The sequence below is a fragment of the Strix aluco genome, chromosome 6, assembly GCF_031877795.1.
Source record: "Strix aluco isolate bStrAlu1 chromosome 6, bStrAlu1.hap1, whole genome shotgun sequence".
NCBI classification, from domain to species: Eukaryota; Metazoa; Chordata; class Aves; order Strigiformes; family Strigidae; genus Strix; species Strix aluco.
This window is the reverse complement of record NC_133936.1, coordinates 20,935,815-20,959,614: the sequence shown is the minus strand read 5'-3', so window position 1 is coordinate 20,959,614 and position 23,800 is coordinate 20,935,815. Positions and strand designations below refer to the sequence as shown.

Below are 23,800 nucleotides of genomic sequence, written 5' to 3'. Positions count from 1 at the left end.
GACCAATTTGGCTGCTTCTTTCTAATAGCTTTTTACATATAATGTGAATACATTAAAAAAAGCTATTGTAGATAGCACATGTCCAAGCCATCTTCCAGAGCAATGAAAAAAGCTTGCACCTGATGTAGAATATATTAAAGAAGGGAGCATATATCTTTCCTAAATAAACATAAAAAAATGTTATATATGCAAAAATTAAGTTAAAGACAGAACAGGATTACCAACACAAACACTCATAATTTTGTGAAAAGTAGAATGACTGATAGTATCTTTTCCTTTTGCCCTTTCCCAATTGATGTCTCTTGCCCCATGTTCTTAGTTTTTCCCACTCTCTGCCTTCACAATTTGAGATTCAGGCTTTCATTTCTTTAATCCCTCTGCCACAGCAAGTCCCTCTTTCCCTGAGCAGTTTCTCATCTGACTCTGTTCCAGTCTTCAGGTTGAAATAGTCGTGCACTGAGTTTCAGTCTCTTGTCAATATCCTAGACATGTTCTGGTTTGCCCGTTGCTTTTCCCCGTCTTAGACTCTAGGTTTTGCTCGCCTTTCTCCCAGTCTAAACTCCTCAGATTGACTGAAGTCTATAGGAGACAATACTGAGAATCAGCATCAGTTCTTCACTGGAATTACTTGGTGCCCCCCAAATTTATCATAAGGTTCAAGGGAAAATCCTTCTCATTCCCAGTAGCATTGGACTGGATCATGGCCAGCTGTCATCACATCTTTGAAGAAATCAGTCATCAAATTCAAACTTGTTTCACAGAGTCTTAGGGAAATGATGGCTTCTTTAGCTTTCCAAAATAGTGTATAAGTGCTCGAGAAGCATCCACCTTAGCAAACGTTGTTGCCTCTTCTACTGCAACCATCCTTTCATTGAAAATGTTGAAGATGCAGACAAATAAGTTGTACAGTTAGGAGTGCAGCTCTCAGTCTTTACTGCATTCATTGATGTCTAGTATTTCTGCTGTTGTTATTATTATATTCATGTTAGTGCAATGTTTTTCCTGTTCTGTTGTTTTTCACTTGTTGATTGATTGTATTTCCCCACCCCCCAAAAGACATTTATTTGCTTTCTTTTTTTGTTCAGATTGGTTTTAAATTGGTTGGTTTTACAGCTAATCAAATTGTAATCAAGTCCTTGGTACTGTAATATATTAGTATCTGAAAGACATGGTGACATTTGACACCACCCTACATACCATGTTATATATTTCACTGCATGGGAGAGAGGGTGCAAGCTTATTTCTGCATATTGTGTGACCAGTAATCCCTGTCTGCAGCATACCATCATTTAACTCTGCCCTCTTTTTCTTCCTATATTAAGGACTTTTCTTATTTTTCTTATTTTTCTTTTATTTTGATTACCTCTTATCTGCATAAGCAGGGATAATTTCCCCTATAATAAACTTGCATGTACTTCCATTGGAAAAAAAAAAAAAGCCAACCAACAAACAAAACCAAAACCTCAACATAAACCCCAACCAAAACCAACCCCCAATAAAAAAACCCAAGGAAGTTATCTTTTCTACTATCTTTAGTTTTAGGGTTTTATTACAGACATTCAGTTCTCACTATGAAGTATTTTTACTGTTCATTCCTTCTGACAGTTAAAGGTTTTGACTACAGTTTATTCATGTTATATTTTCTCACGGAGTCCTCAGCTGTCTTAGAAAGAAAAAGATGGATCTAGGATTGCCTTTTTCCTAGCATTATTGCTACTTTATTTTAATTGATAGCATGGGTACAGCAGTGACTGTCGAAGCTGAGCTTTGTATTGCTCCTCCACTTTGGTCTGCTGAGTAAGAAAAGCATTTTTCATGACAGCGCTTCTAGTTTGAAGCTCTTATGGCAGAAATCCTGGGGAAAACACTTGTGCAGGCTGGGAGCCAACCACTCCTTTCATCTTCAGCAGAGATGCTAAAGCCTAAAAAGATGCTCTTTTATTTTTACATACATTGACTCTTTTAGGTTTTCCTAAAGCTTCCATTTGACTTTGTTTATAGAGTTAAAATACTTTTTCAATTCAGCCTTTATATTCACCATCAGTGAACCTGTTAATATGTGGCAAATGGGAAGATTAACAGGCTGGAACACCTACTAGGACCTACCCATCTGCTTCAGTGTGGCTGAAATAGCTTAAACTGCATTTGCACACAGCTGTGTGCCAGCAGCACATGTAAATAGATGTACCTAGTCTTATTGTAATTTAACTATTCAGGTGAATAGCAGTGAAGCAATTCATAATGCATTCCTAGTTGTGGGCTAGGGCACTCCCTTGTCAAATGAAGCCTGCCCATGTTACTGCATTCACACCAGTTGAATTTAATTAGCTCAGGTTGGTCTACAGGTAGTACAGTCATGCATCTGACTGCAAGGGAGGAAAACAATAAAAGTCAAAGAAACCTTGTGTATCTTGTTTGGGCTGCATTATTTAGTGGCCAGAGAACTTGGTGTACTTCCAAAATCACAATCACTTCATCATTTTGCTGCAGTCCAGTACTAGCCAGTCTGTCTCTTGCCTGGTAATTTGTTGCTTTGTGTCCTCAAATCAGATTTTCTGAAAGTGGTAGTGGACAGAAGGAAAATGCAGCAATGAAAGCTGCAGATATCAACCAGAAAATCCTTTGTTCCCTACCTCTGTATAAAGCTAGATGATATGATATTTATGATACTGCAGGCCAGCCTGGGGCAAGGTTCATTGAAGAGCTTAGTAGTAACAGAGATTCTTTTGCGTATTTGGAAATTGAAGGTTAGTATGTTTAGCTGTGAGTCATAGTTCTGAGTAGTTTTATTGGAAGAAGAGTAATAAAAATGGATGCATTACATGGAATTAGAATAAAGTTAACGTGGTTGCCAGCTTTTAGTGGGTACTTTTGCAGACTGAGTAAAACTGTGTACTTGGTTTTAGCAAGATAACAGCTGTGTTGCACTCTGACAATTGAATATCTTGAGTAGAGGCAGGAGCTGTCTTGGTGACTGGTCCAACCTCTCCTGGTTTTGGTTCAGCTAATGCTCCTAAAGCTAAAGGTCCTTAAGCATCACTTCAGGTCCTGAGACCTTTGTTCCCTCCTTTTGAAAATGCTAATATCTGCCTGACCTGCATGGTTTTGTGATTCCGATTTTGTGACTTGTTTGTTGAATTAATTCTAACTTGGATCAGTTCTCTTATCTGGCTTGTAACAGAGAGGAGAGAGGGATGGCATTTTTTTTTTTCTTCTGTTGGTAGTTTTATATAAATAGGGTCTGAGGCACGGGATCAGAATTTCTTACACTGGTTTTGTTGCTGAAGTCAACATATTGCATAACTAATGCTCTCATTTCAAACCATATGTTCCATATAAATATGTAACTTGCTTAGCATACCTTGGAGTTGTGTAACATTCTACATGCCTTAAATCAAAGGTACTTTTAATGGGATTAGATGCAATCATAACTGAATTAGTGTGGTATGATAGTGGATTTAGGGGTTTATTCCCCTTAGTCCTGTCTGAGTATGTTAATGAAACAGAAAGCTGGTTTCAGATGAAAAGAAAAGTGCATGTCTGATATTTTCTTTCAGATGTTCTTAAGCTCCAGCACGTATCCTGAGATTCATGGTTATTTGCATGCAAAGGAGCAGGGAAAAAAATCGTGGAAAAAATTGTACTTTCTGTTGAGAAGATCTGGCCTTTATTTTTCCACTAAAGGTACATCTAAGGTAAGGGAAGGGAAAAAAAAAAAAAGAGACACAACTACGAAGTTAGAGCAAATGTGTATGTATTTATCATTTGTTGTAATAATAACCAAAATTTGAATTTCAACTTATAGTGATAAAAAAGAAAATAAAATCTATTATAAATAAAAATTAGAGCGATATTGAGATATAAAATTGGGAAAGTATTGTCTTAGAAACAGTAGTTTCTTTTTTCCTGATAACTTTGCTTCATTCTGGTTAATATTTTTCCAATCAGGTACCAGAGTACCCTTTAAAAATGAATTTTCAAATAGTAGTTATAATCCTGAAGTATAAGTAGATGCTCTGAAAAGTGGACATAATGGTTCATTATCTAAAATAAACAAAAACCTATGTATAAAAGGATTTTATAGGAAAATTTTGAGAGTTTTTAGATTTTGTCACTGGACAGTTTATCATTTAGTACTTTAAACCTGATTATGGATACATTGGAGTTGAGACACCTTTTACATAAACCACTTAAACCAATGTTTTTTCTTGTTCTGAATTTTCTGTGTTAACTTCCAGAGTATTCATTGAGGTGTTTTTGTATCCTTTAGCAAATTTCTTTTGTTTGCTTCCCTGACTTAATTTACCTTAGCGGATGGAGATATTGGTTAGAAATAATACTTGACAGTAATTATTACAGTATGTTGTTTTCCAGATTATGAAAGTATATTTTATTTTGATGCTTGAAATTCATACTGCTCTCAGAACTTGAATCCTACTCGAATATTACTGTGGATTGAATTTAGTGGATGTTTTCCCAGAAATTATATTACCTGTACTTTGGTTTTTCTCCCTCTCTGGAAGAATGATCTTTTTGACTAGTCTGAGGTGTTTTTTCTTTGCATTATAAAATTAATGTTGAATTGTCTCTTTCTAGATTTCACGATGTCACAGTTAAAACTGCAATACGCAAGACTGTTTCGGAACAGGATAACTACTACACTCTTCTGAGTTTCTTATCTGGAGAGGCTGGCTAAAAATAGTCTAACTGTATTACATTGCTCTTCTTTTTAGGAGCCAAGGCATCTGCAGTTTTTCTGTGAATTCAGCAATAGTGATATGTACATGTCTTTGACAGGCAAAAAGATTTCTGGAGCACCAACAAACTATGGATTCTGCTTTAAGGTACAAGCTTATTATTCTGATATATATATATTAAAGCAAGCCACAGTTTTTAGGTAAGCTTAAGTTTCTTTAAGGTTTTTGAAAACAATATTCAGCTGTCTATTATAAAATAGGAGAATTAGTGGCTTTTATTTCAACAGGTATTATCTTCAAGATATGCATTAATGCTAAAAAAATGTGCTGTGGCCTTCTAGCCTAACAAATCAGGAGGAACCAGAGACCTGAAACAGCTCTGTGCAGATGATGAACAAAGTAGGACCTGTTGGATGACAGCAGTTAGGTTGCTTAAGGTAATTTTTCTGTGTGAAGTTACCTTCTTGCTTAAGGTTACTGCGTGAAATTTTGACTTGGTGTGGTAGAGAAGTAACGTAATTCCAGGTTCCCATGCAGTAGCAGTATTGATTTTGTACTCCAAAAGCTTATTTTTCTTCATCCCAACAAACAGAGAAAGTCCAAATTACTGGAATCTTTATAGGGGATGGAATGATGTCTTGAAGCCTCAGTCCTGCAAATATGTAACATTAAGCATATGCTTTTATGTAACCATGGTGAATTCAGTGAGATTGTTGTGTAGTGTTGGATAAAGCGACAAGAATGCACAAGAAGGAAACTTTATTATGTTTTTCAAATGTGTCTGTAAAAAAAAGAATAGGTCAGTTGATGTATTAAATGGGTAGTATTTAATGCAGAGTGTGCATTTATAAAGGCAACAGCAACAATGATGATATTGTGCATTTCCTTATCCTAACAGCATTTGTCTCTGGTTTTTAATGGTAAAGAAAAGCATGTGTTATCTTTTACATCTGGAAACAGATTTACTTGGCTTAGGTTTATAATTTAAAATGCTAACCATGTTATTTTCTGGTTTTAGTATGGGATGCAGCTGTATCAGAATTACATGCAACCATATCAAGGTAGAAGTGTCTGCAGCCCTTTGAATGTAACACCTATGGTATGTCCCACGGTAGCTCCATGAATAAATACCTTGTTTCTGCTGTCATGCTATTTTTAAGTAACTTGTGTCAGTTATACTGCTGACCCAATCCTGCAAATCTTTGTATGTGCGAATGCTTGTCGAAATCTTTAGGGCTGTCAGAGTTGACTAGAGAGCTAATTAATTTATTTACTTGCCTAATACAAATTGGGTAGTTCAGAGCAGTTAACAGGCTTTTTCCCTTTGTCAAATCTCCAGTATTTTGGGTGTTAATTGGCTTATTGTCACAGTCAAAAAGAATGGAAAGAGGATTTTGAAAACAGAGCAGCAGAATTATAAATGCATTAAAAAAGAAGCAAAGTGTTTAAGGTTACACATGCTGTAAATGATGAATAAGAAAGCTATAACAGATCCTTTCTGGTATACAGTAATACTTCCATTTTATTATTCTTTTAAAAATATTAAGTACTTGAGATGAATTTCAGCTGGTATAATACTGACTGGACCTCAGGGGAACACCATAGTTTGGCAGAACTGGGTTTTGGAGGGACAACAGCCTATACTAGATGTTGTGTCCATCTTCTCAGTCAGATAGTTGGGATTGGATCAGGTTGTCCTGTTCTTTAACATCTTATGTTATCCCAGCTCTTTAAGTCATTTGATTTTAGACTTTTTCATGGATGATTTATCACTTTTGTGGTTTTTGTTGGCTAAATTGGGTAAAAATTACTTGTTGCTGGGACTTGTGACTGATTTTATGGTGGATTTTTTGAGCTTTTATTACAGTTCTTGCTGTTAAAATGCCCAAAATATGCATTTGCTATTGTAGATATTCACAAAAACAGTTTTTAGTGATAACGCTAATAAGTATAGCTCCAAAACTGTGCTTAATACACAGACCGTGTCTTTACTTTGTGTTATGTGAAGCTGTTAGAATAGCCAGTTGCTGCTTTTATAATGGATCTGGGAGCCATTACTGATTCTCTCTCACGCTGTTGCATGTGTTTAACTCATGTAGCTTCTAACGCAGGCAGAATCTATAAACAGTATTAAGCATGGTACTGTTTTTCTACTTGTGTATAATTCATGATTAAACAGCAAATTGGGTAAACTTGAGAATTAAGTTCACAAGCTAATGAACATATTCACAGGGGAACCACTTCCATGTTTCACATTCCTCAATAACTCACAACCATGTCAGCTATAAGGAGTTCCCTCCACTCTCCTAGAGGCAAACATTTTTTCTTATTCTGCCCTTGTTTTTTTACTTTTGCAAAGTTCTTTACAGGTTACAGTTACTCAGGCAGACCTTAGACTGCAATGTCAAGAATTACAGTGAACTACAGAATTGCCATCTTCCATTTCTAGTTACATTCATGTGTGTAACCAAACAGGAACAAAACAAATCTCCTTCGGTTCTGGAATGGGAAGCTTTGCTAACCCTACAGAAATCTGGGCCTCTTGGGTTCTAGATGTTACTTTTAACTTACAGAATGCTAGAATGTTCTTTTAATTATTTGATATTCCAGTGCCTGCCAACATTTGAGCTGTTACAATCCCTATTAAACTTGACTTTGTAAACCTTGGTTTCTGAGAAGTATTTTGGTGAGTTTTAAGACTGTTTTGCCAGGCTTCAGTGCTTTTTATTGTATTGTTACAAACTTGATCTTCACTGGGAGAAAAAGAAACAAGCATTGTTTTATAACAGATCCTACAGTTGTTGAGCCTGTGATAAGATTAGAAGAGATGTATTAAGATAGAAGTTAAGCTCCATAGAAATGGCTGTTTTCAATGCTTAAATCCAGTAAACTTTGAGTGAAAGTTTATCTAGATAATATATAAATTTGACATATTTATAACAAAATGTTTCAAATCTTTGTTAATCTGATGGTTATGTATAAGAATTTTGCATTTTATCTTTTTTCTGTTACTTGGACCACTTAATAGCAGTTTCCTGACTTGTTTTGACATGCAAAGGGCTAGTTATAGTTAAAAATATAAATAATAGTTTATGGTAAAACGATGTATTTATCATCCAGTGCAGTAATGTAAAAAGATGATCTGTCCTGCCAGACTGTAAAATTGAGGTTTGCAGCGGCATACTGGAATTACAAATGCTCCCTAGGGTAAAATGAGTTTGGCTCTGATGGGAAACACTGCAGATACTTGAAACACCACTTACAAAACAATGTTTTCTCAGAAGCTCACTTTTAAATGATGGATCTTTTAAAAAATGAACAAACTAAATTTATTTTTCTTCGTTGCAGAGAAGCATTTCAGAAAACTCTTTAGTAGCAATGGATTTCTCAGGAAACAGAAGCAGAGTTATAGAAAATCCAACAGAAGCTCTTTCAGTTGCAGTTGAAGAAGGATTAGCATGGCGGGTATAAACACCTTTGCTTTTCAGAATAGTATTTTCTGATTTTTTTTTTTTAAACAAAAAAGATTTGAAATCATGTTTTTATTTCTCTCTCATACAGAGGAGAGGGTGTCTACGACTCAACTCACATGGTAGTCCTATTGCCATGTCTAGCATGGGTATGTGTGAGTTAATTCATTGACAGAGAAATGCAATAGCTGTTTCTTTCAATAAAGGCAAAATGTTTTTTAAAGGTCTTTATTTCTACAGCTATACACAGATCTCAGTCATGGTTTCATCATAAAATCTCTAGAGAAGAGGCTCAGAGACTTATTTTGCAGCATGGACTTGTAGATGGGTAAGTTAATTCTTTACATAACTCTTCTGACACATTTCTAGTCAACAACTGCTATTTTCGTGTACTTCTTATTGAGGGGAGAGATTGAGGAAGGAAGATTTTAGACTTACCTAATAGAAATAAAAATTCTTTTATATAGGGCTATCTGGGGATCAGTTGGTTTCTGGTTTATATCTTTTGGAAGCAATAAAGTGGTGATCTAACACTTCGATTCTGTCACTGACAGATTAGTTATGTCCGCTCAGAGCCAGGCATTTGAGCTCTGTATTTGCACAATACTCTCTGGGAACTGTCAACTTTGGCACCAGTGTCTTTTGTATCTCTTATTAGTGATGAAAGAATGAAAGAAAGCCTGAAAACATTATTCTAAGATGAACTGTGCAGGGACAGCCATTGAAAAAAGTGGTTTTTTCAATGCTTTTCCTCATGATATGACTAAAAATCATATTATCCCTTAATGGTAAACAATAAACATTAGGGTAAGATTTCTATTTTTCTCTCATTTAAATATTAATTTTAAAAAATAACAAAGCAAGTAGGCATTTTATGTTTGAATCCTCCTGTTTTTCATTTCCATATTTTTATCCTTACTCCTGTATTAAATGTAAACTTGGGCCTCCTTCATTCAATGCATAATTCCATAAAACCCTAAGTTTCTCTGACTCTGTTTCCAGTTAGGTACCTGTAACATCAGATTACTGGTTAAATGACTTCAGTTTTATATTTTCTACATCTGCAGAAAGGGCTCTAGGAACAAAAGCAATGGGAAGGAAAGGGAAACAAAAATAGTCGTACTCAGCAAGGATGGCTAATTGGACTTCCTCTTTTGTATTTTTTCTTCTTTTTTATTAATTTCAGGGGTCTGGTTTTTAAGCCTGGATAATCATCCTGAAACTGCTTCTGTACTCTGTATTCATTTTTGCATTTGTTACATGAGAGGAACAGGACATGTGGGTGAATCCAACATGTATTTCTGAGCAGTATGTCATTCTAGGACTGATGAATCTTCCACTGTATTTCAGTGGGTACACACACATACTGTTAAATGAAACCCAGTAGGTTTGGCAAGTAAAGAGCAATGGTGTTTGAGACGAGAAAGTCAATATCTTGCTAACATTAGTTTAGTACAATGTTGTTTATGTTATATTCTTGTATGTATTCATAGACATGCATTGTGGTTTTGGTGAGGATGATACTCTTGCTTGGACTGTCTAGAATTGATTAGAACATGGTAGTATGAGTGCTTGTATTCAGGAGTTACAATGAAGTCATGAATACCTTAAAGCATGTGAAAAATGCTGTGAGTTTTGATGGGCTGAAAGCCCAAAATACAGAAGCTTTTAATGGGAATAATAAGATTTTAGTTTCTGGGGCCAGGGGCAGAGAAAATAATCCATGTTGAGCCTTTTATGGTGATCCCAAGCAGGGAGATCTGCGTATAGGACAGAGGTCACAGGACCTCTGTAATACCATATGTAGCAACAAATATGCTGCTCATGATGGCTTATAGAAGATAAAGGGACTATTATATAAAGGATCTACAATAGTTTCAGTATTTGGATAACAGAATTAGGGACAGCAACAATCTTAAGGTGTACTATGAAGGAATAAAGTTTTTGGATCTACTGTTCTGGTGTATGTCATGGTTTGAGCCCAGAGGGCAATTGAGCACCACACAGCCATTCCTTCCCCCCTTCCCCCTCAGGAATGGGAAGAAGAAAAACAACGTAAAAGGCTCCAGAATTGAGATAAGGACAGTGAGGGGTGATTCACTCTAACAACAACACTTAACAGACAGAGTGGGACAGTGAGAAGCATTACCACATCTTTAAAACACCTTCCCCCACCCCTCCCTTCTTCCTGGGCTCAGTTTTATTCCCAGTCTCTCTACCTCCTCCCCCCAGCAGCAGAGGGGCAGGGAATGGGCATTACAGTCAGTCTGATGTTCCTTCTTCCTCAGGGGGAGCACTCCTTGCATTCTTCCTCTGCTGCACATAGGTTCCCTCTCATGGGAGACAGTCCTCCACAGACTTTCTCCAGTGTGAGTCCTTCCCACAGGATACAGCGGTTCCCATGCTGCTCTGGTGTGGGTCACCCCTGTGTGTTGCAGTCCTCCCAGTGCCTACAAATAGCAGGGGGGTGGTTCTTCCCTCAGAGTCCCAGCCTCCTTTAAGCACAGCTGCCTGCTCTTGCATGGGGTCCTCCACCAGTTGCAGATGGATCTCTGTTCCACTGTGGACCTCCATGGGTGGCAGGGTGGGGTGACCCTGCTGCCCCACCATGGGATACAGGAGGGTTCTCTGCTCTGGCGCACCTCTCCCCCCTTCCTCCTCCTTTCTTCCACTGACCTCTATGTTTGCATAGGTGTCCTTCTCAACTCCTCCTCACAACTCCCACTCCTCCTCCCAGATTCCCCTTCATAAATACGTTACCGCAGAGGCGAAGCCACCACCACTAATTGGCTTGGCCCTGGCCAGAGGCGGGTCTAACTTGGAGCCAGGGGAGCTCCAAGAAGCTTCTCACATGGGGTGACTGCTGTAGCCCCCTCCCCCACTACCAAAAACCCTGCCATACAAACTCAGCGCAGTATAAAACCAACTTTCTTAAAGAAGTTTGTGTAGCAATATCGTTGATTTCATACTTTATCCCCTAAAGGATATTCAAAGACTTTTTGGTGATAAATGGTTGACAGGATTGCAAACTGATCAGGATCTGATTGGTGTATGCAGTAATAGCATTACCAAGAGGCCCATGACAAAATGCAACTGGTCATTCAGAGAATTCCTTAAGTTTATGAAGCAGCAGTTGTTTGGAGTCATCCAGCATGTCTAAAAAGCTCCCTTTCAACCAACGTTTCTAAGATTCTGTGAGCTACAACCATTTCTTCATAATAATGTTTTTAAAGGTTCTTTGACAACTAAAGTAGGTCTATTGCGATAATGTTAGAAAAGAGTAAAGATCTCTTTATGTGAAGGAAAACAAATATTGCTTATCTTTGCTGTTAAAACAAGGAAAACATTAAAAAAAAGACTTTAAAAGAACTGATGAATGTGAACATAAATCCTATTCAACCTGTATTCTTTCCTACCCAATGTGATTACTTTGTGTATTGTGTCATGTGGATCCCAGTATTTGGTGTAGAGACTCCATTTTGGATATCTGCAAAGTGGCACATTCCTAGTGTCATTTTTCTGAATAAAATAAAATCCCAGTCCTTAATGTCAAACATATAAAAGATTCAAGTTTATGCATAGGATCTAACTGTGCTCTGAATAATTTCATTCATGTCCTGGAGAGGGTGAAAGGCCACTAGGTGGTGAGAGAGAGCTTGTTAGGAGAGCCTGAGTCTTTTGAGAAGTCTTACTTGTCCTTATACTTGCCATGTGCTCTTACAAGGCATATGCTAAGTTGGCAATTATCCCTCATTAATAACTGAATTAATAGCAGAGCTCCGAATTAGACTGGATGGGAATTTTGATAGAAATGTTAATGATTATGGACTCCAGATTTCTTAATTCCAGGTATTTTCTTACTTTGTAAAAATAGAACTCTTAAAAACTTTTGAGGATGAAATTAGTAGTTTGGATCCATGCTGTTAGTAAGTGAAAATCCACTGTAAGCTTTTCTTCTCCTGAAATCTTCTATTTTCATATAATAGTTGTACTCTCATTCCTGGTATGTGGTTGGGCAAAAGTAGGTGGCCACTAGTGCTCACTTGGTTGATACATGCAAGTCCATCTTGCCCATTTCTTTTGTGTCCTGAAAGAGGAGCGTGCTTGCCAATGGCAGTCCCTCCATTTCCCTTCTTTGGTGTGTTGGTTAGCTCTATCTGCTCCAGACCTGCACAGTACAAGCAGTTCAGACTCTCTCCACTACAAAGCTGTGAACCAGGTACTTCACCCTGTCCTTCAAATTGTTCTCTGCCAATATTCCACACTCAGTGATTCAATGAAAGATATCTCTTATTGGTAATCATCCTTTGCCTATACCAGATTATCCTACTAAGATTATGGCAAAATTATGTCTGTCCATAACCTAGCATAAACTAAGTTATCAGTAAACTAGTGGCAGTGACACTGTTGGCCACTGAGTGTTGTGATTTGAATAATGATGCCATAAAGTGAGCAGAGTGTAGCTCTGTCTCAGTGGGAATTTTGCCAATGTGCAGAAATGAGTGTGCATTTCTGAATATTGGCCAGATGTGAAAATTATTCTGGTATGTCTTTCATTACCTTTTCTGTAAACTTCCTGTTGAACGACCTTTTGAATTTTCCCTATAATGCTTATGATTTTAGGTAACAGTCAAAATCCAAAGAAAAATTTTGTTCAAAGCACAAACTTTGAGGGTGCTTTTCTGTCTGAAGAGATGCATTGTAATTCTATGCAGTGTAAAAACTAACGCCTACAGTGTTACTCATTCTGAGAATGCATATTTTTCATGTAATAGACAAGGTGAGGAAGAACTTAAGAAAAAGTTTTTCCAGTGACACATTTGCAAAGAAATACTGATTAAAAGCATAGCTTACGTAATTAATATTATCTCTGGTTTTTTCACTAATACTTACTGTAGTGAATTTACAACAATTTTAACTGGATGTTTACAAAAGGATTTCCAGAGTGATCTTACTGTGAAAATTTTCAATCTCTTTTAGGGTATTCCTGGTACGTGATAGCCAAAGTAACCCCAAAACGTTTGTATTGTCATTGAGTCATGGATTAAAAATAAAGCATTTTCAAATTGTACCAGTAAGTAAATTTTTCAGTTTATATATGCAGTTGTAGAACAAAACAACTGAATAATTGTGATACAATATTGATGGATTTTTTTTCTTTTGCTGTTATATGGGAGATGTAAACGTAATACCTGTATCACTAAAAATATTCAGTATTCTTGAGTTGAACACTTCGAGCATTGCTGTTTGATTTTGTTATAGACTAGTATCCTAAATCCTAAAAAGTATCTTGAAATAATAGACAAATCTTTTTGAACTGGAGTAGAAGCAACCCTGATGGCATGAAAATCATGTATTAATAAAGGTCATATTGCATCTTCATTTTTCAATATGTGCACAATTTCTTTTTAGTCATCTGTTTAGGTGGACTACAATGTGTGTCTATATCTCACTGACTCATCTGTTCAGTATAGTTTCTCTCAATATTTGGAGTCAAACATTTTTTGCTGACTTTTCTTGATTCATGTTATTGCGGTATATTCATGTCCAATCTTATTCAGGGGGACAATTTTAGCAAAATAATGATATCCTCATTTAGTCCAGCTACTTATAGGTAAGCTGAAATTTCCTAAATTGAAATCATATTTGCATCTATTTTCATTGAAGATATCATCCAATTCTCCTGCCAGAATGGCCAGCTTTCTCCATCGCTTTCACTGTCTCCAGAGGTGGTTTATGCTGTTTTATTTACAGTTTGTTTCTGTTGAGATGAGAAACACTTTAGTATTGTGTGTTTTAGCCACAGATGCTTGACATAACTGAGCTGACCTATAGCTTTTTCTTCTCTCTTCACAAGAACCTTTCTTCCAGACCACATAGTTCTCTAGCCTCCATGTTTCTTCCTACTGAAGTTTCTAGGAGATTCTGCTATTTCTCAGTAGAAATGAGTGTAGTGGCATTTTTTTTGTTTGTTTCTGATCTTATCTCTATTATTTTAATGGGTGATCCCCTATGATTGTTCACCAAATTTCTCAATGCCTTACCTAGGGCTTGTAGTTGATATCTTCCCCTAAAAAAGTTTCTGTAGAATAAAACTGAAGCAATACTGGGGAGGAGGAGGAAAGGAGTGAATCAGTCTTAGCTAAAAGAATTGCCCAGGATTTTCATTGTGTTTAGGTACAAACAAGGGAGGAGTCCTTCATCCAAAAGTGATAGCTATGCCCTGGATCCCATACGAGCATCAGAATCCCAGGTGTAAGATCTCTATGAATCTATTGACTGTGGTCAATACTTTGGGGTAACTGTTGTGTGGTTTAGAAAGCCTTCTGAACCCTGTACAAATACTGTCTGATTCTACTTTGTTGGGATGTAATTTAACTCTCAAATTTAAGAGACCACTTTTTCTTTCCCTATCAGGAAACAGACCCTTTCTTCTCTAAGAGCAGAGGTAGCAGGAAGCTGCAGTTATTTATCTCCAGTTTCTTCTGAGCTGGATGGTTATCCTCTTCCCTTTAAAAAAATTATCCAGTCAATTCTAATGTTCTGCAGATGTAAGCAGAACATTTAAGGAATTAATCATATACACTCATGCTAAAACCTTGCTCTCCTGTTGTAGGGTCTTTGGAGGAACCAGGAATTCTTTGTTTTGACATAGATTGTCTACAGACTTGTGTCAGTTTTTCCATGCTGGTAGTCTAGAATACCTGTACCACCTCAGTGCAAAACCTGTATTGCTTGAAGGATGTTTTTTTGATTGTCTTTAAAGTAAAGCAATTTGTCCTATGCTAGTTACCAGAAAAAATAAATCTGTAATGAGAACAACTTCATCCAAGAGAGAAAATGTGAACATGGAAACTGTTATTTCCCCAAACATATGCATATTTTGATTCCTTTCTGTCATTTAATTTCCAGTCTCATTCAGTACCCTCATGCCATTCTCAATACCCTGGTTTACCACATGCTTTGTTTTTTGCTAGAACAATACTCTTTAAGGAGTTCAGAAAAGTATTTTTTGAGGGGGAAAAGGTTTTGCTTCGTTGTTGCTGATCTTCTAAATGAAGCTATAATTTTCTAAGAAACAAGGCATTTTGTGTTACTGGAGTAAGTTGGTGGTTTATTAGTTGGAGATCAAGGTTACCTTTTTGAACTTCAAATCCTACTGTTCTTCTAAACCCTTGCCTTTACCAGTCATTGGGAAGAGAAGATAAACTTCCCTACTAAATACAAATAAATAAATAGCATTTAGAAGGTCTTTTTAGAAGTTAAAAATCATTTGGTCTCTAAATGAATTATTTATCTCTTACGTTTTAGTTTGCTTCAGGTTATAGTGTATTTAAAAACATCTTTCAGATAGGGCACACAGCCTGCCAATTCAAGCTTCCCCCACATTAACAGATGCATCATGTCAGCATTGGTAACATGTGCAACAGATATTGCAGGTGGGTGGCAGGGAACTGATTGTAAAAAGTTGAAAAGAAAACCTTTAGGATACATTTGGGATCCCATACTGTGAAAATTGGAGAACCTGGTATCTTAAATGTATTTTTTAGCCTTACTACTCTGAGCTGATACAAGTTAACTTCAGCGTAGTCTATCCTGAAATTAGCTGTTCTGTAGTCCATGTGAGAGAAGAAGAATTGATACACATTTCTGGGACTTTCCTTTTCCAGTAAATGTTCTCTCATAACAGCCACCTTAGCTGGCAGAAGACGCTAGGTTCCTGGGCAACATAACTTTGATATGAGTTTTGACTTTGCAAAATATTGATTGCTTTAGAATTAGCAATCTGGTATGAACTTCAAGGTTTGGGATTAACTTGGAAGGGGAAAAAAAAACTGAAAAGGAAATCCCAGTCAACAGGCATCTGAACTGTCAGCTCTTCCTCGTCTTCAGCATGTTGGTAGGAATATTGCATGCATAAGGAAAGTCCGATGAATGATAATCCATTTCCAGGTTCTTGGCTGGAGCACAGGAATTTACACATGCATACATTGGTAATTCCTTAACTAGCAGTGTTTGACTTGGATTGACCAAAGCCTGAGAATAAAGATATTACAGACTACTTCCACACATGGTAGAAAGGGGTAGAATAACCAGGAGTCATAAGCAGTTCAACAGCTGCTTCAGATGAGAAATCTTAATTACAGGTAAGAGAGCTAATTATATCTTCTCCTTTCCCCTGTACTCAAGTAAGGTAGTTACATCTTTCCCTAGCACATCATCTGCTACTCCATGCTAGCCCTATTTCAGGATCTTCTGTTCACTACTCTCTCAATTTTGTAAAGTATCTTTTTTCGCTTTTCTTTCTTAAAATGGTTTAAATAGGGTTTTTTGCCCTCTATTTACATTAATACTAATTAGTCACTATTGCACTGAAGCTTATTGATATTAGAAATATCAGCAGTAGAGGAACTAAATCAAGAAAGCATGTAGTCTGCAGTGCAATGCAAATTGTTCAAGAGCTAATGTTCAGTAACCTAGAATAGGAAAATACTGATTGTAAATTTTTAAGCATCTAAAAGTCAAAAGTAATCTTTCAAGGTATGTTTTGCAGTTTCTTCTTTATCTCCTGTATCTGTGCTGATACATGCATTTGGAGGTGCAGCAGTTCTTTCTCCTACAACAAAGAGCGTACTACATCGCGCATGTTACTTTTGCGATGGGCAGTTTCTTTGTGTAGCAAATATCATCCAGTACACCAGTGCACTAGTGTGTAGCCTCATTGCACCTTACAAAAGAAGTGGTACAAAATGCAGCAGTCACACAGAATGTGAAAGGAGTGAAGGTTGAAATCCATGAGCAAGTTGAAACTTGGTTGTTTCTTGTCACTCTATAAAAACTCAGTGTTCATATTAACTCCAGCTATCATGCCAAAGCAAAGGCATAAAGTAGTATTGTTAGTGCAGAAAGAATATTTCCGTACTTATTTAACTGTTTCATTTTAGGCATGCACCTAACTTAAAGGGGAAGTTAAAGAATGAATTATTTTTCTGTTGTGTATTTTTGATCTCATTGTGAATGATGACTGTATTTTTCATTCTCTCATTAGTCATAAGATTATCAATATCTTGGTCTACAAGAAGACTTCTCAAACAAGTATTTCAATTGGGAAGAAATACCATAGCAAAAGAGGATTTTATTCTATCTTGTTTTTCCATTTTTACAGTTGGAAGATGATGGGAAGCTATTCTATACCCTTGATGATGGTCATACCAGATTTACTGATCTCATCCAGCTAGTGGAATTCTACCAGCTTAATAAAGGAGTACTACCTTGCAAGTTAAAACACTATTGTGCACGAATTGCTCTTTAACCAAAGCATCTGTTGTTTCATCAGAGGGAAAGGAAGATACTAGAATACTTTTTCTCCTAAAGGCAATTTGTATAGTAAGAAGGGAAAAAGCATTGCATTGTAAAGATTCTATGTTTAAACTGCAAAAAAATTTATACTCTATAGATAAGAACTTTGCTTTGTGATTGTCACAGCAAAATTAACTTTATGGATTTAAAAAAAGCATTCTTTCCTATGTAATTCTTTAGTGTTGTCTTGGACTTTTTTTTTTTTTTTAACTGAAAACAATTAAAAAAGCTAATTGTGTAACTTCTACAAAAATATGACTGAAGGGAAGATCTTTGTTCTTAGGTTTAAAATTAACTTTTTGTCTTCAAATGTTTCTCATAATTTCTATTCATCACATAGAAGAATAACATTTACTGTGGTGAGGATAAGCTGAAATGCACATTTTATTTGTAAATAAAATGAATAAATATTTTGCACTATATTTTTGAATGCTACTTTGAGGATTATCATATACAAAAAGTGAAAATCATTAAAACTACTTATAACTGATCAGTTGTATTGAGTTGTGCTATTACTGTTGTAATATTTTAAAGGATTTTTTTTCTCTAATGACTAAATCTACATCTTTATACAGAGCTGGAGTGTCACTTACTTGGCTGTGATATTTATAAACATGCATAAAGTATCATGTGCATAATGTGGTTTAGTGTATACCTACAGAGAGAGGGAGACCTGTTAAGTACTGTGGATTGTTGCAGAGTTGGGGAGGGAATCAACTTCAATTGCCCTTAAAAAATAATCTTATAATATTTAAAAATTTACAATATTTACAATACTTACAAATAAAGGTAAATCCAGTGAACTTTACTCTTTGCTGAAAACCTGGTGAGAGTGTATTTGCAATCCGTTCCTAGCTTATTTTATTATTCATCACAGAATAAAAATTTCAATATAGCTACCAGTCAACCAGTCTTTAGAGATGACCAAACTTCTAACATTCCAGCTAAAAAGAACTGTTATGGTAGACTGAGTCAAATTTTGGACAGATACTTTCAGTATCTGTGTTTTAAAACAGAGATCATACTGCTGCATCCTTGAAAAAAGAACCAAGTGGAACTGGGCTTGTATTGAAAGAGCCATCCCTGTCCTGATGCTTTGCTCTCCAGTAGGTTTGATCTTGTTATGAGGATTCAGGACCTGGTTCTGGACATCTTCACTTGGGGTAAAGGCTGGAGTGCAAGGTAGTGCTTGGAGATGGGCCGTCACTCTGAATCTGGCCCTTTCTTCCTGTGCTTGTTTAGATTCTCTGCCTGTCAGACATACCAGCTGTCCTGCTGTAGGAGTTGGTGGGGAGGGAAGGTGAAGAAGGCCTGGGCAAGAAATGGAGTAAGATGGACCCAGTGGCAGTGTGCATAAGCCAACGAGGTCATGTAGATGGAAGCATTAGAATATTATGGTAACTATAGCCTATGGTTTTGTTATTGTGTGTCTGTGGAAGGCAATAATAATAACATAATACTGTGATACTTAATTTACTGACGTGATCCACACATCACTGACCTTTTCCTCTGGTATGCAAATACAGTTTTTAAAGCTCATTAAAAAAGCAACTCTTCATAACGTGTACCAAAGATGCAACATATGTGGTGCCTGAGCTCATTACATTAGGAATTCCTTGTAAAACTCTTCACAGTCTAATATATTTAACTCTTAAAACATCGAATATAATTTCAAATTGTAATTACAAAAATATAGTTTTTATTAAAACCTCTTCAGATTTAGTTTAATAATGTGATTATTTCTCAGGCCTAGTATTATTTCAGAGATTGGAATAGAATAAGGAGAAACATTCCCCTCTGCATCCCTGATTTTTTGATCATTTTCTGACAAATTAAATGAATTGTCTACTGTAGTCCGTTTCTACTTGGACATGCAAAAGCTTTGTCATAATTTTTCCTTGTATGTATATATTTGCTAGCATACTTGGTAGAGAAGCTCGGTGAGTACCTGTCACCTTTGGTCCTATCAGAAAAAGAAAAGAGAATATGGGGATTTTGTCATGTGATGGAGGGACATCAACCATTAAGAATCTTTGCCTGCTTTTTCAGGTTTTTTTCACAGGTGAAATTGAAAAGGGAAAAAAAAAAACAAGTAAAACAAAGTATTATTTAATGAGGATGGTTTTGGACACTTGAAACTTTTTAATTGGCAAGTCTTCAAAGCCTTCTTACTCTATAAAATGTTGCCTCCTGCATTTTGATAGCTCTCTTAAGATCTAAACTGAAATCTTTCTGAGAATACAAAGTATTTTTTTTACAAATGGGCATACATTTCCTGAACCGTATGGTTGTTCATGACTATGCCATAAAAACCAAAACAGTAAAACTAATAAAATCTAGTTTGGTGTTTAAATGACTTAACATGCTACTTCCTTGTTTAAATATTACTGAAGGAAGAAGCATGAAAGAGGTAGTCTTAATGTGTAAAAACAAACAAACAAACAAAAAACCCTTCCAAACAAACAAAACAAAACTCAGACTACTTTAAAACATGCTAAATGGTACAGCCATTTGGTATATGACTTGCAAGATCCTTGCTAGCAACCAATAGTTTCTTGTCAGAAAAATGGCAAGGTTTTTTATACCACCCAGGATATCTCTGACCATAAAGTTCTTTGAGGGTGTAGGCTTACAGGTAATGCTGTTTAAACAGAATTTCAGTGTGTTAACAGTGACTTCTAATTAGGAATACTACACTTTGGTGCCCACCTTCACAAAGAAAATTGGCTAATTAGGAGTTCTTAACAGCTCAGGAAGAAATCAGTACTATTTTGGGCAAGCCAGTCTATCTGTCTCCAACCGTTTACTTCTCTACAAAATGTGGACAATTTTATATCTACTCATAGAGCATTTAAGGACCGATTTTTAGAAAAATTACAATTGAAATTAGTACTGTGTGCAGAGGCACTTTTTTAATACATAAGGAAGTGATATGTTTTTACCTTTACTTTGGGGAGGTCAGAATCTACAGTCTTAAACTCCTTGATGGAGAATCAATGTCAAAGCACCCAGGTTTGAAGCATGATATTTGAAAACCACTTCATACTTTCTTCAGATTTGAAATTTTATACTTCTGTGAGCGTATCTGGGTAGTGCAGTGCAGTGCCAGGAAGAGGGAACTAAGCTTGCCATGCAGAGGTACCAGAAGCAGTATAACTACAAGCCCAGCTTTCTATCTGGGGTAATTAGCCCTGCAGGGGTATGCTCTGCAAGATGTGAGCTAGTTCAGAGATTGCTCTAAAGCTCAGCATTGTATTTGTTGGCATGCCCTTTGTGCCTTAGTTTCCAATCTTAAAATCTTCTTGGCTCAAAGGAGATTAAAAGTTAATTCACTGGTGTTTCATAATGCATATACATACACGGCCAGAATTAAGGTTGCACAGGCAGCATTAAATGACATTTTTTAACTTCTGAGTGTTTTTACTTAACAATCTTATTAAGTCACTTAATGAAATTTTTGAAATGTAGCAAGTCTTCAGTTCATCAGATGAAATGTTTTGAAAGAGAGCTTTAACCCATTAAATAAAAGAGGATTACGTATGTAGCTAACGACAAGTGGGATCTTTCAAGGATAATTGAATTTCTGTCAAATGTTGTCTGTTACATCCTGGTTTAAGAATTGTAGCGTTTTGTGCTTCCCTGGGGGTAGAATTATTCTGTACTGTAAGTGGGTTTGAGGTGTCTCATTTTAAGACACAAATCATCTTATTTCAAGAGAATAGCCTTTTTTTGTTGTTGTTACATTGTTTAAAAGCCACTCATCTTCATCTAAATAGAAGCCATTTAGCCACCAATTAGTTTTAACTGTTTAAACCTAATTAATAGATGTAGCTTACAAATCAGTCTAGCATTTGTCAATAAGAAATTTATACATAATTTTTGTTACACATTGCTTTAGTTTAGAGAAATACAAAGCAATTTACAGCTTACATGAGCGTTTCTGTTTGGCTAGTAAAAGAATTATTTTTCTTACTGTTCTGATATTTCAAACTACTATTCTTTAGCACTGTAATGCATTCCATTTTTAATTTCAACTTTGTAGCTGAAGCTTTCACTGAAATCATCGAAGATGGGACATACCCCATTACTTGAATATACTTGCAAGCTTTCAGAGGTTAAACACTTATGGTCTATGCATAATCAATGTGTATGGTAGTGCAATTAATGTTAACTTTAATGAAATGCATGAATATTTAAAACTTAATGAATCTGGCTTTACAGTGCGCTTTACAGCCTCGTTCACATATGTGAACAGTATTGACTGTTGGCCTCTGGATGTCAGCAGTGTATCACAAAATTCCTGTAATCAGCTGCTGTTTTCCTGCTTCCTCCCAGAAATATCTGTGACTTGTGGTCTCTGCACACCTCCAGAACACCCAGTGCTTTTTCCTCTTATAAATTATTCACTTACTCTGTACCAATTAGTTCTACCAGTTGCTAGGTTTGTTATCAAGTTAAGCTTCAAGACAAGAACCTGAACTCAATGAGTGATTAAAAATTTATTAGCAGAGATGATTAAATATGCAGATAGTCTGTGAAGCTTGTTCTTGAAACCATTATATTACCTTTTTAATACTAATGATTTGTATAATTAATTTTAAAAAAGCCTGAAAGTCTTTTAAAAAAAATCAGAGTAGGACATAAAAGGGAAGAGATTAAATGCAGAGGAGGCAGTGAACCTGAGTATTAAACCAGCTCATTCACATGTATAGGCAATAAAGTGATTTCCTTACAGGAATAGTTTGTGGTTTTTTTCCCTTCTGCTAAGTTGATTATTTTATTAATCTTTTAAGCAATTTGGGAAAACTCTATCCACTGGTGAGTCGTATTTTCAAAACAGAACTTTATGTGATTAACACTGATAATACAGACGATTCCCCTAAACCTTATGGTAAAAACTAAATCATATCAAGATGTGGTTTCACAACATTTAAGCACATACTGGATTTTAGGCGTGTGAGTAACCCCAGGGTTTCCATAGGAGCCACCCAGGTACATTAATGTTGCCAGGGAACTGCCAGGGAGCATGGCAAATGCCAGGCAAAGTTTCTGAAAGAAGGGCTGTCCCCCACACCAGTTTTTTGAGGTGATGTGCGTCCATGTGAGATGGGAGGTGAGAAGAGCCCGTGTCCTCACAGCTGTGCCCAGGGCAGCAGAGGGTGGGGGTGGGGGCAGGTGGGACCCTCTGGGACAGGCTCTGGAGGGGATGGGCCTGTCCTCCCCTCCCATGGGGGAAAGAAAATATATGACTCGATTGCCCATTAAAGGAGTAACTGGAGCAGAGAGGCAGCCCTGGGGCCTGGCTTTTTGCTTTCCACCTTTCTGAGAGAAGCAAACCCTCATGGCAGCGTAGAAGCGGCCTGGAGAGCAAAGACAATGGCAGAGGGAACCCACACAGCTGGCGCTAGCTTTTGACATCTGCTCCTATGTGGATCCATGTGATGTGTGAGATGTGTAGTGCCTCTATGAGAAGGTGTGGAAGGTAACAAGACCTGGCTGTGCACTGGGAGCTGGAAAAGGCCAGGGGTGTGGGGGATGCCTAGGGGTGAACTGTGTGCTGCCATCCCTCTGCGCCAGTGCCCAGCGGGGGAGGTGGTAGGCAGCAGCCCTCAAGCACTGCGCTATGCAGTGGGGAGAACTGAAGCTCACTTTTCTCTCCCTCTCCTTCCAGCTCTACTTCTGACAAACCTGCCTGGTGCAGCTACACCAAAAACAGGCATCCTATGGGAGTGAATTGCTGTGGATGAGGCTTGAAGGAAAGCGAGGGCCTACCCCAACTTCTCCTGGGGGCCCTGTGCAAAGGTGAGTGAGAGCAGTCCAGGAGCTGTTACTGTGCCCTTTGCCTCCTGGGAAGGGAGGAGTCACCCCTCAGGTGAGGCTGTGAGCCCCACCAGATGGAGATTGTCAGAGTTAATGAGTTGCCCATCTGGGTTTGACTAGTAGGTGTGTGTTTGGAGGGGGTATATTATACATCAAATTGAGGTTAGCATGAATAGTGTGTGAAATTGTTTATTTTTTGAGGTTGGGGGCTTGAGGTGGGGAGGGAAAAGCACGTGCCTGTTGTGTTACCCATTTTTTCCCTGTTCTGTTTATAAATTAGAGTACCTTTATTCTCAAATGCAAAGCTCTATGTAGTATTCTTTAGGCTTCAGTTACATGAAGTGCAGTGAATATTTCTAGCTGTGGCCATAGTAGGCAGCAGAACAGGAGCCAACTTCTTCTAGAGTGAGACCCAAGGAAGATGTTTGTATTGCCATCACCACTGAACTTGAA

At 37.1% G+C, this 23,800-nt stretch overlaps 1 protein-coding gene across 1 annotated transcript in view; it reads left to right on the top strand.

Annotated features, from left to right (window-relative positions):
• Positions 1-18,017, top strand: part of GRB14 (growth factor receptor bound protein 14) — a 68,647-nt gene extending 50,630 nt beyond the window's left edge. Inside the window, 9 exon segments of the mRNA XM_074829965.1 lie at positions 3,558-3,695; positions 4,734-4,844; positions 5,039-5,134; positions 5,716-5,796; positions 8,046-8,162; positions 8,259-8,316; positions 8,408-8,495; positions 13,148-13,241; positions 17,334-18,017. Coding sequence (XP_074686066.1) covers positions 3,558-3,695; positions 4,734-4,844; positions 5,039-5,134; positions 5,716-5,796; positions 8,046-8,162; positions 8,259-8,316; positions 8,408-8,495; positions 13,148-13,241; positions 17,334-17,480 — 930 coding nt within the window. The 3' untranslated portion in view covers positions 17,481-18,017.
• The last annotated feature ends 5,783 nt before the right edge of the window (positions 18,018-23,800 follow it).